This window comes from Amblyomma maculatum, chromosome 4 (genome assembly GCF_055883805.1).
Source record: "Amblyomma maculatum isolate TAMU_Amacu chromosome 4, ASM5588380v1, whole genome shotgun sequence".
NCBI lineage: Eukaryota > Metazoa > Arthropoda > Arachnida > Ixodida > Ixodidae > Amblyomma > Amblyomma maculatum.
In genome coordinates, this window is record NC_139347.1 from 182,362,829 (window position 1) to 182,379,146 (window position 16,318).

General features: G+C 44.1%; 1 protein-coding gene across 1 annotated transcript in view; it reads right to left on the reverse strand.

Annotated features, from left to right (window-relative positions):
* Positions 1-16,318, reverse strand: part of Gyc88E (Guanylyl cyclase at 88E) — a 132,150-nt gene that overhangs the window by 63,942 nt on the left and 51,890 nt on the right. The window contains exon 9 of the mRNA XM_084600127.1: positions 15,462-15,608. Coding sequence (XP_084456253.1) covers positions 15,462-15,608 — 147 coding nt within the window. The remainder of the gene's footprint in view (positions 1-15,461; positions 15,609-16,318) is intronic.

Consider the following 16,318-nt stretch of genomic DNA (forward strand, 5'->3'; position numbering starts at 1 on the left):
ACCCCTTCTCCGGCGACCCTCAACCTTTCCCAACATGAAATCTTTCTCCAGCGACTCCTCTCTTCTCATCAGATGACCAAAGTAGCTGAGCTTTAACTTTAGAATTTGACCCTCCAATGAGCAGTCAGGCTTTATGGTCAACAATATCAACGACTGATTGGATCTTCTGGCCGTCCAAGGAACTCTCAAGAGTCTCCGCCAGTACCACAATTCAAACGCGTATATTCTTCGGCGGTCAGCCTTCCTCACAGTCCAACTCTCGCATCCATATATCACAACTGGAAAGGCCATCGCACGAGTTATACGGATCTTGGTTGGCAGACTAATGTCACTGTCTTTACTATGCGGTCAAGGCTAACCATGGCTATCTTTTCCAGAAGCAGGCGTCTCCTAAATTTAGGGCTGCAGTCTCCTTCCGGGGTAATCTTGGAGCCCAAGAAGAAAAAAATCTGTCACAGCTTCCACTTCATGCTCCAGGACTTGACAGGGCAAGACACCATGATCTTCGTCTTTTTAATGTTCAGTTTAATCCCAAACTTCTCGCTCTCTTCTTGTACGCGCATCAGAAGTCTTTTGAGTTCTACTTCACTTTCTGCCATTAAAGTGGTATCATCCGCATATCTAAGGTTGTTGATACGTTTCCCAGCAATCTTCACTCCAGCTGAAGACTCGTCCAGACCGTGCTTTCCTCATGATGCACTCTGCATATAGGGTAAATAAACAGTTCCTCTTTAATCTGGCATTAATCAAGATCCCGGATAGACTTGTCAAAATACCAGGAGTACAGCACAGCCTCTACGTGGTCGTTAGTACGGTGTGGGCAACTAAGGGCTCTCATAGTGAAATCGAGGCCGCTCTTTAAGCAGCTGCAGACGTCATCGATGAAGAGTCCAGGAGAGCGGGCCTAGAATGCTCCCCTGAAAAATCGGAGCTTATAGTGTTTCATAAAGGCAAATTAAATGCGCCCTCGACGACAGTTATTATACAGGGTGTGGAAGTAACAGAGGTTCAAGAGATCAAGATCCTGGGGCTCAGGCTACAAACTAACTGGAAACGCGCCAGAAATCAACAAACTGAAATGGGCGGTTCACCAAACAGCCAGACAAATACAAAAAATCACTAATAGAAAACGAGGCATGAAAGAAGACGACCTCTTCAAACTCATAGACGCCTTAATCATAAGCAGGATTACATAATCCCTCCCGTACTGAAAACTCCAAAGAAACGAAGTTGAGAGAATCGACGCCGTCATTAGAATGGCTTACAAAACAGCAATGGGCCCGGTTCGCTCGACTCCCAACGAAGAGCTTCTCAAACTCGGAGTCCAAAATACCTACCAGGAACTCAAAGAAGCACAACGAACTGCCCAGATAAGGCGCCTATCCAGCACGCCAGCCGGCAAGACAATACTTGAAAGATTAGGTCCCTAGAAGACCTCCCTCAAACTATTCCACGCGATATCCGAAAGAAGATCACCATCAAACCTCTTCCTCGTAACATGAACCCCCGCGCCCATCAAGGCCGAAGAAAAGCACGAGCTAAGAGCCTGCACAAGACCCTGAGCCGGCTACAGGATGTCATCTACGCCGACGCCGCAGAAGACGCGGAAGACCCTAACAAATATTCGATATGTGGAGTCACACAGCCCAAAACTGACCCAGCGAGACTCGTTATGGCGGAGACTGTTTCACATCCAGACCACTAGTGGCGGAGGAAGCCGCCATCGCCGCGGCCATCGCTCTTACTAATTCAACAACCATAGTAAGCGACTCCAAACTGGCGACCAGAAACTTTGCTAGAGGTTGAGTCTCCAAACCCGCCTCACAAATACTCAGTGAAATGAGAGAATCTCCTCTCGAAAGAGATATCGAATTAATATGGACCCCAGCTCATGCGGAGAATCTGGGAAATGAGGCTGCCCACCAATACGCTCGAGAATTAGCCGGCCGAGCGGTGGCGCAAAATCAGGAAAACCTTCGGTGAGCCAGCCGTATCATACCACGACCTCACTGCACATTACAAAGCAATGAGAAGAACACTCCCACCACCCCATAAAACACTGACCACACAAAAACAAGTAATATGGAGACTGCTACAGACGGGGACCCTCCCCAATCCAAACTACATATCAAAATTCATAAATAAGGATATGAATCCCTTCTGCCGGTTTTGCGGGGAGAAAGACAACTTCGATCATATGATCTGTGTATGCAAAGCGCATAAGCCTCTCTGAGAACTCTTGCCTGATCCCTCTAAAGAAGCTTGGGACAAGCTAAGGTCCGGCGATGACCCTGGCATTCATTTTAAGGCCGTCGGATGAGCCGGCGTTGCCAAAAGTCTTCACGGCCTGCGGCACGCTAGCTGACTTCCCCTATTCCTCCCACTTATTGTGAATAAACTTTTATCAGCTCAACTGTGCTGGCACACGCTTTCAGTTCCTGCATTTGTTTCCTTGGATCCTGTTTGCTCTAACGCGATAGCGTTTGAGGTACGTTTTGGCAGAAGATGCTAGCTTTGTTAAAAAACGTTTAGTCTCGTTTGTAGCGTTTAACATCCCAAAGCGGCTCAGGTTTTGAGAGAAGGCGGTGTGGAGGACTCCGCAAGTTTCGACCACCTGGGGTTCTTTAATCTGCACTGACATCGCGAAGCACGCGGTGTTAACAAAAGTAATTGACAGCTTACATGGCCGTGCAGTCATTTCTCGTCAGGTTGGGCGACGTCACAACAAATGATGGGTCACGCTGACAGGGGCAGCCAACATGGGCTTCTCTTACCATTTGACCTCGATTTGAACAGAGCTACGCCTAGGCGACGCAGGTACTTTCGAGCGGAGTGTTTAAGTCGGCTTTTATACTGTTACGAGTTCATTTTGAAGGTAGCGCGAAAAACGAGGACCAAGAAACCTTCAAAATGAACCAGATTCAACTCGCCCAACTTTCAACCTTGTTACGAGTTGTTATATTGTTGTTATGTTATGTTATGTTGTTAAGTTGTTATATTGTAATATATATAGTGTTACATTGTTCATGTTATATTGTTATAATATGTCGGATGGCCTTTCTGAATATATGGTACCTTAGACTCTCTGTGCTGATAAGTATGGATGCAATATTAGAGGTTAAAGAAAGAGGTTATTGATAACTCGAGCAGCTAAAAGCAGCTATATTAAAATCTGCAACAGGCCGGAGGTTAGGCGGGAGCCAATAAAGCTTTCGGTTCATATCCTTAAAGGCAAAACTTCAGTGGCGTCCAATGTTTTTTTATCGGTGTCTGCCTGCTTGGCTCACTGTGTGCGGGATACGTCTATACGTATTCTTGTGACAAAACCATATACACGTCGCTGCTTGCACCCGCCAAACCTATATCTCCTCGAAGACTTAACAGAACTGGATAGTAAAAAGAATGAAAAGCTAGCCATTGCGTTCAGACATCAATAATAGGCGAGGATTCTATCTGGTTGGCACCATGTCATCGCTTCTACCACATGGTTCTTACGAAGGATGGGATGAAATGAGAGCACAATAATTTATTTATAGTCTTTTTTTCTGGGATTCCTTGCAAGCATGCTTTCCTGGAAAGGGTAAATCTACGTGTTGCATGGATTAAACCGCGAAATATTTTATCTCTTGTGCATAAAATAGCCTGATTCGTATTTAATTTCATTTCTTACATGTCATTTGACATAAATATGATTAGGCGATAGATGTAAACTAGCCTAATGTTCATGTTTGCCCGGGCCTCTATTATTTCTGACATTCAATAGAGGTACCATGCGTAGCTGTTACAAATATACATGTACAGACTAGGCCGCGTTATTGGTCCCATGGCTCAAACGCTTCCTCTAAGAAGTAACAGAGTCAGTTACGCGTCACATGCTGTCCGCCATGCAGAGATAGGCACAATTTTCGGCGATATTCGGCCGTGCAGCTTATTTCTGTTGCACGGCATTTGAGATAGACTGACAAAGGACCTGTAATCAGCACTAAAACCAAAGTGTAGACGTTAAACTCAAAAGGGCGGTGCATGTAAAAGTGGTGAAGATGTCGTTGATGATCGTATAGGGCGTTGGTCGAACGAAGAGCGCCAAGCTTCTTCGTCCGCTCGTGCGGCGACACGTTGCAAGTTTGAGATCTCTTGAATATAAAGGCCGTTTATTCAAGACAGGGCCAAAGGCGTACAGGGTCGATGAAGAAAGGCGGTTAAAACGATGACACCGTCCAGATATGGCCGAGACCCGGCGCGCTCTCCCCATTTCGCGCCAAAACATCCCCTTAAGTCATTTTTCTCAGGTTTTTGGGGCACCTCCTACATATCAATCACAGTCCAACTTCTGGTGGCCAATCTGAGAATCCGAGACGAACTTAAATTGCCAATGGCCTGTCGGGGCTAAGGAAGTTGTTTTGATTTCCCCGAACCACGCATTTCCTTGACACCGTCGAGCGTATAAACACATAGCTATAGCTCCGCGGACCGACACGAAAAAGCACCCAACAAACAATAGCAGCGCGGAGCGGGAGCCACACGGGCGGTCCGAGGGGCAGCAGCGGTCCCCATCTCGTCTTCGTTTCTGGGGCATCTCCGCGCGCCGCATCTGTGAAGGGCCATAAAACGCTTCGACTATCCTAAACCGATGGGCTGGCTTGTCTCCGTCCGAGTGGCACACCTCGACACAAAAGACTCAGCGCTCGGGTTATTGCCATTTTTTCACCACGTGGTGTCCCGCCGGACGCACACAACAGAGGGCAGCCAAGTCATCGAGCAATGAGAACGGGGAACCGGGTCAACCTTCAAACTGTTAGGCGCAGGAGGCTCCTAACCTAACAATAGGTGAATTCCGGATACATAATTGCAGCTGTTCAGCGTCTGCACAACCCTCAGTTCGTAAGCTCTCATTCCTCAGTACTGCAAGCAAGCAGCGTACGCCACTAGTAGTACAGCCGGATCAAGCCCCGTAGCATGCTTGATCACTCTGCTTGAGTGCTGTTTCTATTCGCGAACCGTTTTTCATGGAACGCATATGCGGTTATTGCTCGTACGCTTCGAGTTTTTGTTTCAGGAGCCCGAAAACAATAGTAAAGGTTTCTTTTTTTGTCACTTGATCTATAATGTCGATATCATTTACAGGTAGAAAAATACCGGACGAAAGCCTCACTTGAAAACATTTCACCCTCCGGACTGCAATGCTTTCATATTCGTACGCGTAACAATGTTAAGTGTATAGACTGAACGTTTTCACCCAGTGCATGCGAATTGTTTGTCCTGACGTCCAAAAGGGGATTGCAAGTGCTCCGTTACCAATTCCGTGCCGCCGTTTGATTTTTTATTTGTATTAGCCTTAAATTACAAATCTGCCTTAAATTACAAAGCGATCTACCCTGTAGAGTGAATTTAGGTGCGACATTCCCTCTACTTATCTGAAAAATAAATGACCTTGTCAATACCCCCTTCCTTTCCCCCTTTATTCGAAACAGAAAGTGTACTAGAAATAAAATGCCAAGCATTCATCACCAGTTGCGCCGTTCTCACGGGCTTGCAAGCCGGCTGAGCTGGTTTGGAGGTTATCCCTGCGTAATCGCGCGGCAATAGAGAAGGTTGGGAGAAAGTTGGGCTACAAATAGCAAGTTCGTACCTTCTAAGAGCTTCAAGGCTTTGCATGTGCGTGGAGAGTTTCCACAGAACGATCGGCAGAATGCGTGCGTTCTAGACACCTATGCAGGCTTTAAGGCTGTTACAGAAATAATCGTTTTTTTCTTACTAGGCCTGTTCTTATCCCCTCATTCCTTTCATCCCGATGTGTTGCCGGTGTCCATCCCCAATGACAGAGTTACTGCAACTTTCCTATTCTCCTAACGGTTTCTTCTCGTTTTTCAGATGCATCGTTAGGGGTGCCCGTACGGGTGAACCTCCCAAAAGCCTATCAAAGAAAAGCGTTGAGCACGCCTTGAGGAATTCCCCCCCAAAAATGGTCCCTTTTCTACATTGTTTCACTACAAAGTGTTCCCCCCAAAACGTCAGCAGAGCTGCCAGGGCACTTACAATGGTTCTTTCATGGCTTACTAGCTCCTTCACTTCCTCACATTGAAAGCTGCCATAGAGATAGCTGTGCTGCTCACAAGTGAATGCAGCAAACTATGAAGTGAACGTGCACATTATTTCTTCGCATATGTGCAAGGTCCTGCTACGGGTGCCAGGAGAGCATATTAACCTATAAAAATGTTCTGTTATGTCACTAGCAGTACATTAATTATTTATGCGAATATGCTTCACGTGTACGAAAGAGGTCCATTCGTCTTCAATGAATTAACAAATTATCAGCTTACTACATTCTTCTGTGCACAGAAACTATTTTCTGGAAATAATTACATCCACCATATAATGCCAGCAAAAGTGCCACTTTTGTGCGTGCACGTGAAATAATATGAAATAATGACTTTGGAGAAGTCATACCAAACCCCAGTCCTGTGTTTTCTAAGTAATTTATGTTGTTTCTAAGTAATGTCCTAAAATATTGTCCAAATTCCAGCCTCGTATTTCAAGCCTGTGCGACCTCAAAAGTCAAAGAATGCCAGTTATTTTCTCATAGTACAATCAGTGAATTGAAATAACATTTTTCGTCGGTCACGACATTGATTTCGCGAAGATATGCTTTCAAACGCAGTTGGTTATTTCGACGAGGATTTAATACTAACCTCGACTTTACCATAAAGATCAACCCCATTTTTCTTCGCTAAATGAAAGCATTTCATACAGTTCGACTCATGGTTTCGTCTTTAACTTTCTTTCCTTATTTTTTGACTCCGATGCTCTTCTATCCACTATATTACTTCTTCCTAATCGCTAAGAGGTTTTTCAACTCACAATATCACCTTAGACGCATTACTGGTTATATCAAGTTTACCCATACTTTTTTTTTTCTTGTTTATTGAGTTTAACTTCCTAAACAGACGCCGTAAATTTCGACCACCCGCCGTTCTTTAAAGTGCACTGATATCGCACATCACACGGCCCCCTTGCTTTTTGTCTCCATCAAAAAGTGGCCATAGCCCCAGCCCATAGTGCCGCATCCTTGGGCACAGTAGTCGAGCGCCCTAGCCACTGTCCCGTCAAGGCGGAGTAGCTTCCCTAAGGATCCCCTCTCGACACCTACTGTTATTGTTTATCACAGCTTAACACTGCAAGATTTTTAATGCATTAGTTTGCTTGCGGCCGACAATATTCTCTGACAAACCGGGACTAATTCTTGCTGACAATAATCGATAAACATTGTCATAAACAATGTACAAAGGTACATGGTGCAATCAATGGTTCATGACCGTTAACACCAAAAATGTAGAACTGCATTGTTTCAGCATGGCTGCAGCCGTAAATTTTATATACTACTTACGCGCTAAATTACTAGGAGCCAGTTTATTTACTATAATGTGAATCGAGGGCTCAGCAGGTTAACGCTTTCCAGATTCTGCTTTATCTACCCTTCTATATATATGCTTCGGCGAAGGCGCCGGATACGTCACAATGTAAGACGTCGTCTTCGCAAAGCATCTTATCCCATCATTTAGATGAGGATACCTAGCTACCCTCCTCAGCCCTGGTGCATACTTAAATGTTCATCTGACGACGTTCCTCTCATCTGATAATAATTGAGATACTAAGTTTTATTATATCAGCATCTCCGAAACCTCTAAAATAATATCTAGCATATAACACTACTCTCTTGCAAGGTATCCGTCGGGTCGATTTTGAAACGTTAATCCCCAGTGCAGGGTCCATAGACACTTTATTTTCATTCATATATTTAGTAGCTCAAGCAACGGTATATAGCTTTCCAGTCCTAAAGTCTGTCTAATTATCGGCATCTTTCAACATCGCATCGCACTGCTATAGTCTCTTACTGTCTCACGTTCTCCGATGCTACACAATTCTATTTTTGCCTGTCTGTTCTACGCGTTCCTTAACAGAGTTCGACAAGCACTTCGAATTTAATCACTACCCACCCGTACTATCATTCTTTCAGCATGATTCTTCTTACGACATCAGCCGTCAAGAATCACGTAATTGGCATCAGCTGCCACGAAGGCGCCGCCGGAGCATCATATATAAAATACTTTTGCCGTTTTGCCCCAACGCTTATGTGTTGCCGTGAACTGAATCTTTGTGCTACTAAATATAATGTGATCTCAATCATTAGCTGTCTCCAGGGAGGGCTAGCGCGTCGTTGTAATGTAGTTGCCGCTGCTTGTCTCGGGATACTTTTACTGCCCACAAAGAAATTGGAACAGTGCAGCCAAAATGCTTGCCCGCTACGAAGTCGCTGGTTCAGCCACATGAAACATTCCCAAGTTACCGAAGCGAATTTCTTTTTTTTTTACAAGAAAACTGTTTAATCTCCGTGTAAAAACGTCTCAGCCCTATGCGCTTGGGCAGTATTATGTAAACCACGTAAAAAAATTTGAATGCCTAATTACCTTCAACAACGTCTTTAAAAAGAAGGATTACAGGGATGGTCACCGAAGATGCTGCCCCTGCCCCCACTTCAACGCCTCTTGTGAGAGAAATTCTACAAATGAAGGCCAAGTTAGCATATATTACTTTCGGCGAATAATCTTCCTGTAACGGATAGAGGTCCAAGACCACTGCCGCACCGCTCGACAGCTCCGAGTTTTTCCTTAATTAGCCAGTCCATCGTTCTTTCCCTGAAACGGCTTTCCCTAATACGGACCGTATTTTCTCAGTAACTTATCCCGATTCCTTTCAAACTTGTTCTTTCGGTCGCGGTCGCAGCTACAGTTCAGCAAGCGAATCCGCCCCTTCTTTTGTTCATCTGAGAGAACTCTTCACTTTCAGGGCCGCAATACGTGGCAGTTGTTGTGATAATTGAAAACACGGAAACAAGAAGCGTGATTGCGACACTATAGTATAGTCTATAGTTGCTTTACTGCAACCTATACAAGCTCGGCACATGCATAATCTAGGCGGATGCATCACCTCGTAGCGAAGCTCGAAAACACATTTTACCGAACAAAATAGACCTTCTTTACCATTCTCTTACAAAGCTATGGCGTAGCCCGACAAATTGAATTCTACCCTCTTATTCCCTCGTTATTAAAATTTTCCCCATTTTCTTTCTTCCGTAAGGTATTATACCTGTACTACGGGCAACGAAGATGGTGCGCGCTACGAAATATTTTCCTTTTTATTTCACTTCAAAACTTGAAATACTCAAACAAATAAGACCCACCATGGTGGTGCAGTAGTTACGGCACTCGATTACTACTCCCAAGAATACGGGATCGAATACCGGCCGCGGCGGCGGCTTTCGATGGAGGCGGAAAGTAAGGCGTCCGTGTGCTGTGCGATGTCAGTGCACAGTAGAGAACCCCAGGTAGTCGAAATTTCCACAGTCCTCCACTACGCATTCTCCATAGCCTGAGTCGCTTTAAGACGTTAAGCCACATAAACCAAACCAAATACATACGCTTGCAGTTAGCACTGTGCCATGAACGCAGCCATCTGCGTCAGCTTCCCTTTCGGGAATATATAAAACAAATACTTTAAGTTGAAATACCAGACGTAATAATAACCTAACACTTTTTACTGAGTTGGGAGTGATAACGAATGATGCCTGGTTGAAATGCCGACTTTTGAATAGAACTTCACGTGTACTTCTAATTATTTTCTGGAATGATAAAATTCAGCCTTTCATTTACGTTTGCTACATATAAAAGCTAGCCTTTTCCCATGGCACTTTTATGGCTCTGTGGAGTTCGCATAAGTAGATTTCTTAAGACGTGCGACTGGTACAACGAAACGCATGAACCGGATGGTTAAGTTCTATTACCGGGTACTCTGAACATGCTAGCACCTGGTGTTCTTTGAAATATTTTCTCGTAGTTTCAATTCAACGTTACAAAGGAAACGCACAGACATGCCCTTCTGGTGAGCCAGAACTCCACAAAGTATTGTAAGAATTCTTCAATGTCCATGAGCCAGGTATGCCAAGTTAAATAAAAACGCGATTACAGGCTTCTCCTGTACACTCAGGGTCGCAGTTTGAGCCCAAGCTTGTCACAACGATCAGATTTTTAAAATCGGTTTATGCGTAATTTACATATTTGCTCTTATTGAGATTATAGAAGCGCATTCTGTCCGTCTGAAAACGTTGACTCCGTTTTCGTTGCTGGCTTCCAAGGCTGCCATAATGTAAGCAGCACGAGGGTATATACTTCAATAAAAGAAGCTAAAAATGTGTATGGAGAGCAAGCTATGCTTTCGTAGCAACGACAACGTAGCTATTGCCGCCAGGTTAATGCTTATCATCATTGGAAACACAGCGCAAGTTTGGTTAACCCGCTATATTGACTACATATCCCACTCGCTCTGCAAAAGACGGCCCAGGGTAACACATTCGAACCATTGTTTTTTTTTTATGTCTGCGCGTAAGAGAATGTCAGCATTATCGGTATACCGCCAAGCCACTTCAGCAAGCGAGCGCTTTCCATCCAGGGTAGCGACGTAAAAAAAAAAAAAAAAATTGGGACCCGCACTGGCATGGCGCGTCTTGGGCGACAGTATGCGATCGAAAATGCATATACCTATAGAGATAAAGTTGCCTGGCTGGACTTGGCCGCAATATTGAAGCCTGCGCGCAAGGTCACGTACACTCGCCACTGCTAAAGCCTCACATAGGTGCATTAAACAGCCGCCCAAAAGGCAGGGAGCTTGCGACTTAAAAGCCCCTAACCGACCGCGCGACGACGCACTCTTCCGGTGTCCCCTCGCGACCACTTCAGAAGCGGTTCGCGACGGGTCAGGGCTGCGGTCGCTTTAAGTGCGTCAACAGAGCCGAGAACAGACCTGTGGCTCGCTGTGACTTCCCGACAAGCAGGCGCCTTCAGATTCTCAGCACTGCTTCCACGTTCAGCGACGCTTCGGTTGCCAACGGTATCGACAAGGTCCTGCTCGACGCCTTCAAATATGCTCGGTGCTGTAGCTGTGCCTCTTCATCGCGCTTAAAAAGACGACGGAAGCGAACTCAAAGGATACGGTATCGAAAGCTTTCCATGGCTTTTCCAATTCAGAACGTACACTCAGCAAGTCAATAATCCGTGGTGCGAATTCTGGAATCGCCGTCCTAGTCTTTCTCCATATCCTCGTTTAACAATCACTCGGCTTTTGGTTGTACAGCAAAAACATTGACAGCCCTTAAATTATAAATTTTTACCAGGTCTTCGTTCAGGAGCATGCTGACCGAGAGTGGAGAGGCACTAGCTCAGCCCTGACACCATTTATAAATTAAAGAAACACTCAAATTTATAATCAATAATCTCCGTATTTTTTCACCCATCACCGGATTCAGTGGTCAGAAATGTAAATTCAGACATACAAAGTCAACTCCCTCATGGTAATTTCGTAATGGCTTCAAAGCACGAAATAGACGAATGTTTAAATATTTTCGTGATTATCAGGACAGAATGCTGATAGACCGTTTATCCACTTCATGTTTAAATGTCCATTCTTGTACGCTGTTAAATTTCTCGTCCGTCCCGACAAGTGTGTTTTCAGTATTCCTCGTAGTTACCCACCTATGCCTTGTACTTGTCCTCCGCGCCGAGCACACTAGTAGCCTTAAATCGACACTGACCTCATAACCTTTTGAGCTGCTTCTCATGAGCAATGTTTTGTCCGTGCGATGAAAGAGTAAGTACAGCAGTTAAGAGCTTTCGATTCGGTACATTTCTTTGCTTGCAAAACTAAATATCTAAAATAGGATAACCTCACCTGTGTTCTCTGCTTAATAGCCAGAACAAGTTGCGCGTGGTACTCGAGGCATGCCAAGAGTTTTATGTGCAGTAAATTGCATTCAGTTTTCTCCGGGCGTTACCATGTGGCTGTTGCAGATTGCGTAAATATATTTTATGCATACGACGCAGTAGTAACAACTACTGATAGTATTCCCTGAATCATGAGCAGATCAATCTTGCTACTAGCATTGAACAAAATAGTAAATGGAGCCCGATAATTACGTACCTGAGAGTTTCATAACGATTGAAATGTGTTATGAAGAAGTAACACTCCAATTATTGCGTTCAAACCTCCGTTAACGAGTAATTTTATTCACCTGTAAGTAATCCCCGTCAACGTTTATTATTAGAGCCATCATTTTCGTCATCAGCCTAACCAGCCCACTGAGAAAAAAAAGAGTGTGTCATGTGAAACTGACTCCACACAGCTCCGGGATGACTTCAGACGCATTGAGAGTTGGTGCAGCATCAATAAAATGTTCCTAAATGATAAAAATTTAGGCTTTCACGTTTGCTTCACCAGGCAAAATAGGAATAAATTGTTATATCAATATTCCCTCCATGAAGAATTAATTCAAACAAAAACGACGTGTAAGTATCTCGGTGTTATTTTGTCCGGGGACGGTACATGGTCGGCGGATGCTAATAGCTTAGCAAGAAATGCAGGTAGATCCCTCATTTTTCTCTAGCGCAATTAAGGCATGCACATAGGGAGGCTAGAGAAGCGGCGTACCAAACTTACGTCAGGCCCATCTTAGAGTGGGCCTACCCTGTGTGGGATCCGGTGTACAATATTCATGTACAGATGCTTGAGCGCGTACAATCCGCCGCTGCTCGATTTGTCCTTTGCCTCTACGACCACTTCCTTAGCACAAATAAAACGAAAAATGAATCGGGCTGGGTTTCTTTGAGTGAACGCCGCCTGCCTACGTTTAAAGCTCTTTTATACAATCTATAATGATCAAACAGGAGTTTCATCCACAGCATATTTGTATCCCCCACATTATGTATCTTTATGCATTGATCATAGCTCCAGGGTGCGACTGTAAGCTCAATGATAAATATTTTATTTTTCGGTATTCTTTTCTGTACGAACCATCAAGAAATGAAATGTACAGCCAAGTGAAGTAGTGAGACGAATCATGGCGGATTTGTTTTATAAAGACTTGTATCCCCGCACTAATGCCTTATTGAAGCTGCAGGTTTTACTGAATAAAAGTATGTAATACTGATACGGAGACACTCGAACATGACCTACAGAATGGAGGTAGCTTAAAACCACACGAGAATGATGTGTTCATCCTAAGAGACAATGAGGGAAGTGACATTACCAAACTGGACCAGATATTGATCGTAGCCGAGGAGCTAAACGCTGAACTACACGGTAGACGAAATAATCTTGATACCAAGAGAGGAAGTACGGCAGAACAGTCACACATCCTGCAGTTCAAGAAAGAGAACATATAGGCTTGAGGCCGTACAAAAGAAACAACAGCTGGTAAGAAACAATAAACAGCTTATTGGTTGAGAACTTATCGTTTGATGTGCTAGAAAATACTGCCATACTGTATACGCAACGCATATGGCCCCGAGTGTACAGGATTATCGGAAGAACGCTTATATAATCTCAATCCATTAATATGGAAACGTCAAGGGCTATCACTATCAATGAAGTGATACAGAAATGCACAGAATATAACCACCTCCTATAAATAGCTTTCATAAATTAGGAGAGAGCATTTGTCTAAACGTCAGCAGTCATTACGGAACCAGTGGGTAGAAGAGTACAGATGTTGCACCACTGAACGATATGTACAGTGACTGCACAGCCACCATGATCCGCAATGAAACGAGCTTAAACTCCCACCACAGAAAGGTGCTAGACTGGCAAACACGGTCGCTTCACTGCTTTTCGTCACATATACTCAGATACCCTGCGAATAGTCTAGGCTAGAAGAAGTGAACACCTTAGCAGCCTGTGGGTTCGTGCTGCCGCTGTTTACAAAAATAGCTCAGAAAAAAAAAAATAAATTGCAAAGTATGATCAATTACCTAGGCAAGGGAAGAAGAGCGGCGTGTCTGGTAGAAAATATGCACCCAATTAAGGCAACATTTTAAAGGACCTGAAGGGAACAAATGTTGAGGCAGGTAGTAAGGCAGTGGAGGTGTTAAGGAAGTATGAATACTTAGGGCTGATGTTGGACCGAAAGCCAGGGCCACGGAAGGGAAATAACTATGTTGATAAGAATGGGGTGGAGCACATTTGACAGGTGCCTTCATATCGCGATCGACAGTTTACCAGTGTCCCTCAAGAGAAATACAATGTGTTTCAACTAAGGCTTTCCATGATTTTCGAATAGAATTTTGTGTCAGAAGAATGCATTCCGCGTCATAGCACTATCAGCGCTGGTGTGCATCAGATCACTAGAAAGCCGTGCAAACTAGCAGGCGGGTTAGCACTACTGAACAATTGAGTTTGAGCTATTATATTTAGGCTATTTATTCTGTTCAGAAGCTTTAAAATCAATATCAGTAATATCTGTATCTCTTATAGATTTTCCAAAATAGCATTTTAGACTCTATAGCTACGGCAAAACCTTTGAAGCCTCATCCGGGTAGCAGCAAAGCTGAGACTGCCGAGGCAGCCATAGTCACGCCTCTGAGAGTGCTTCATACAGTCGAGCACCTGTTCGCTGTTCCCACACGGTAACATCGAAACGAAGCCACTAAATGCATTCCCTGTACTGTTCTTGTAACCTATGTTATATACAGCTGATGTGTGGTCACCAACCGGTGTCTTGCCTTCCATAGCAATAACAATGGTCACTAGTGCAGTGTACTGTTTTTTTTTCCTTCACCCAATGCTTATAACACGTCTTTATGCAAGTTTGTGCCTATCTAGAAGGCTGTATGTAGGCGCGTGGTCTTGCAACATAGATGGTATATTATGTTATATCTTTTTTCTTCTAAATGCCACCCTCTCGTTTATTCTATAAATTTATATTACCGGGTATACCTATACTGATCTGGAATCGTTCAGTAAAATAGAAAGCTGGGTCAGTTGGTAATGATCCAAGTTAAAACGGCGCATATACAACACGAAGACACAGAAGCGAACAACACGGACAGGAACGCTGTTGTTCTCTTTTACGACTTCGTGTTGTATGTGCGCCATTTTAACATTATTCTGACATCCCCCATGCGTTTCTCGTCTGTCCAATAGACCACGACACCATTGTACTGTACATGCGTTGCTGTATATGCTATCGTGGTCTACTGAGCAGACGAGAACCAGATGCTGGAATCCGGGTCGATAAGTTCAGATTGTAGACAAATGTAAATTGCGCTGTAAGGTGAAAAAAGAACACATGACATTTACTCTCAGAATTAGCGTCGGTAGACGACATACCTAATGGTAAATTATTATGAATGAATGGTTAATTAAATAAGCTAGCAAAAGGAAAAGTGACTCTTTGCGTTGTAGCTCAGTGCGTGAAATTAATATACGACCATCTGGTTGTTCAAAGCGTAAATTCTACAGGTGGCATATAGTCGTGCCTTTACACGGCAATGGTTGTCTTCCTGCCACAAGTGCCAAATTCTTCCCTCTCTAGTTCGACGATGGATATCGACGGGACGTGGCAAGAACGTGTCTCCCACCTGGCATGTATTGACCGACGTCTCGCCGCTGCGCAGCTGGTCGGCAACGGTCTTCGGGATCATCTGGTAGAGCAGCTCGTCCGTTCTCTTCATCTCGATGTCAAGCTTTTTCATGGACTCCTCCAGCTGCCGGCTCTTCTGCAGCTCCTGCGCGTCGCGCGACACCAACACCGGCACGTTATCAATGGAGGCTCTCCGTTTGCGGTTCTACTTCGCTTCATTGAAATTTAATTTCGCTGGAAGCCCAAGTGGTGTATACACAAAGGAAAATTGCAAGTCTGACACATTGCGATTGCCATTCACTGGAAGCGAATCGACGTAACAAAGCGTACCCTCGTCAAAGGTTTAAAAAAGATGAAGAAAAAGAACAATCTTTTTTCTTCACCTGTTTTCGTTTTTAAAACCTTTACGAGTTAAGTTTCGTTACGTTATTATGAACTTCCCTCGCCAGACGGAATTCTATCGAACTTTAAACTTCATTGCAAGAAGGGTATACGACGTATACTAAAACCAAAAACACTCGCAACCCCGCCAGAAATACTCCCGGGAGAATAGCCAAGTTTACTTACTATACCTGACATTGATACATAAGGCATATCGGCAATGTGTAGCGAAGCTTTTGAAACAGTGTCGTTTTAAGAGAAACTGATGGCGGGCTGTTCAGGTTGATCTGGTTAGCATTATTTTCTGCAATATATGGCATTCCTGAATTTTTTGCCCACAGCATTATTTATTCCGTTAATAATCAAATTATTAGTTTCGATGGGTAGGTCTTAAAGAACAGCTCGAGCCAATGTTAATGGCAGTGTTTTGTTTACGCATTTCACAATACATATCTCACGTGAGTGACAACTGGC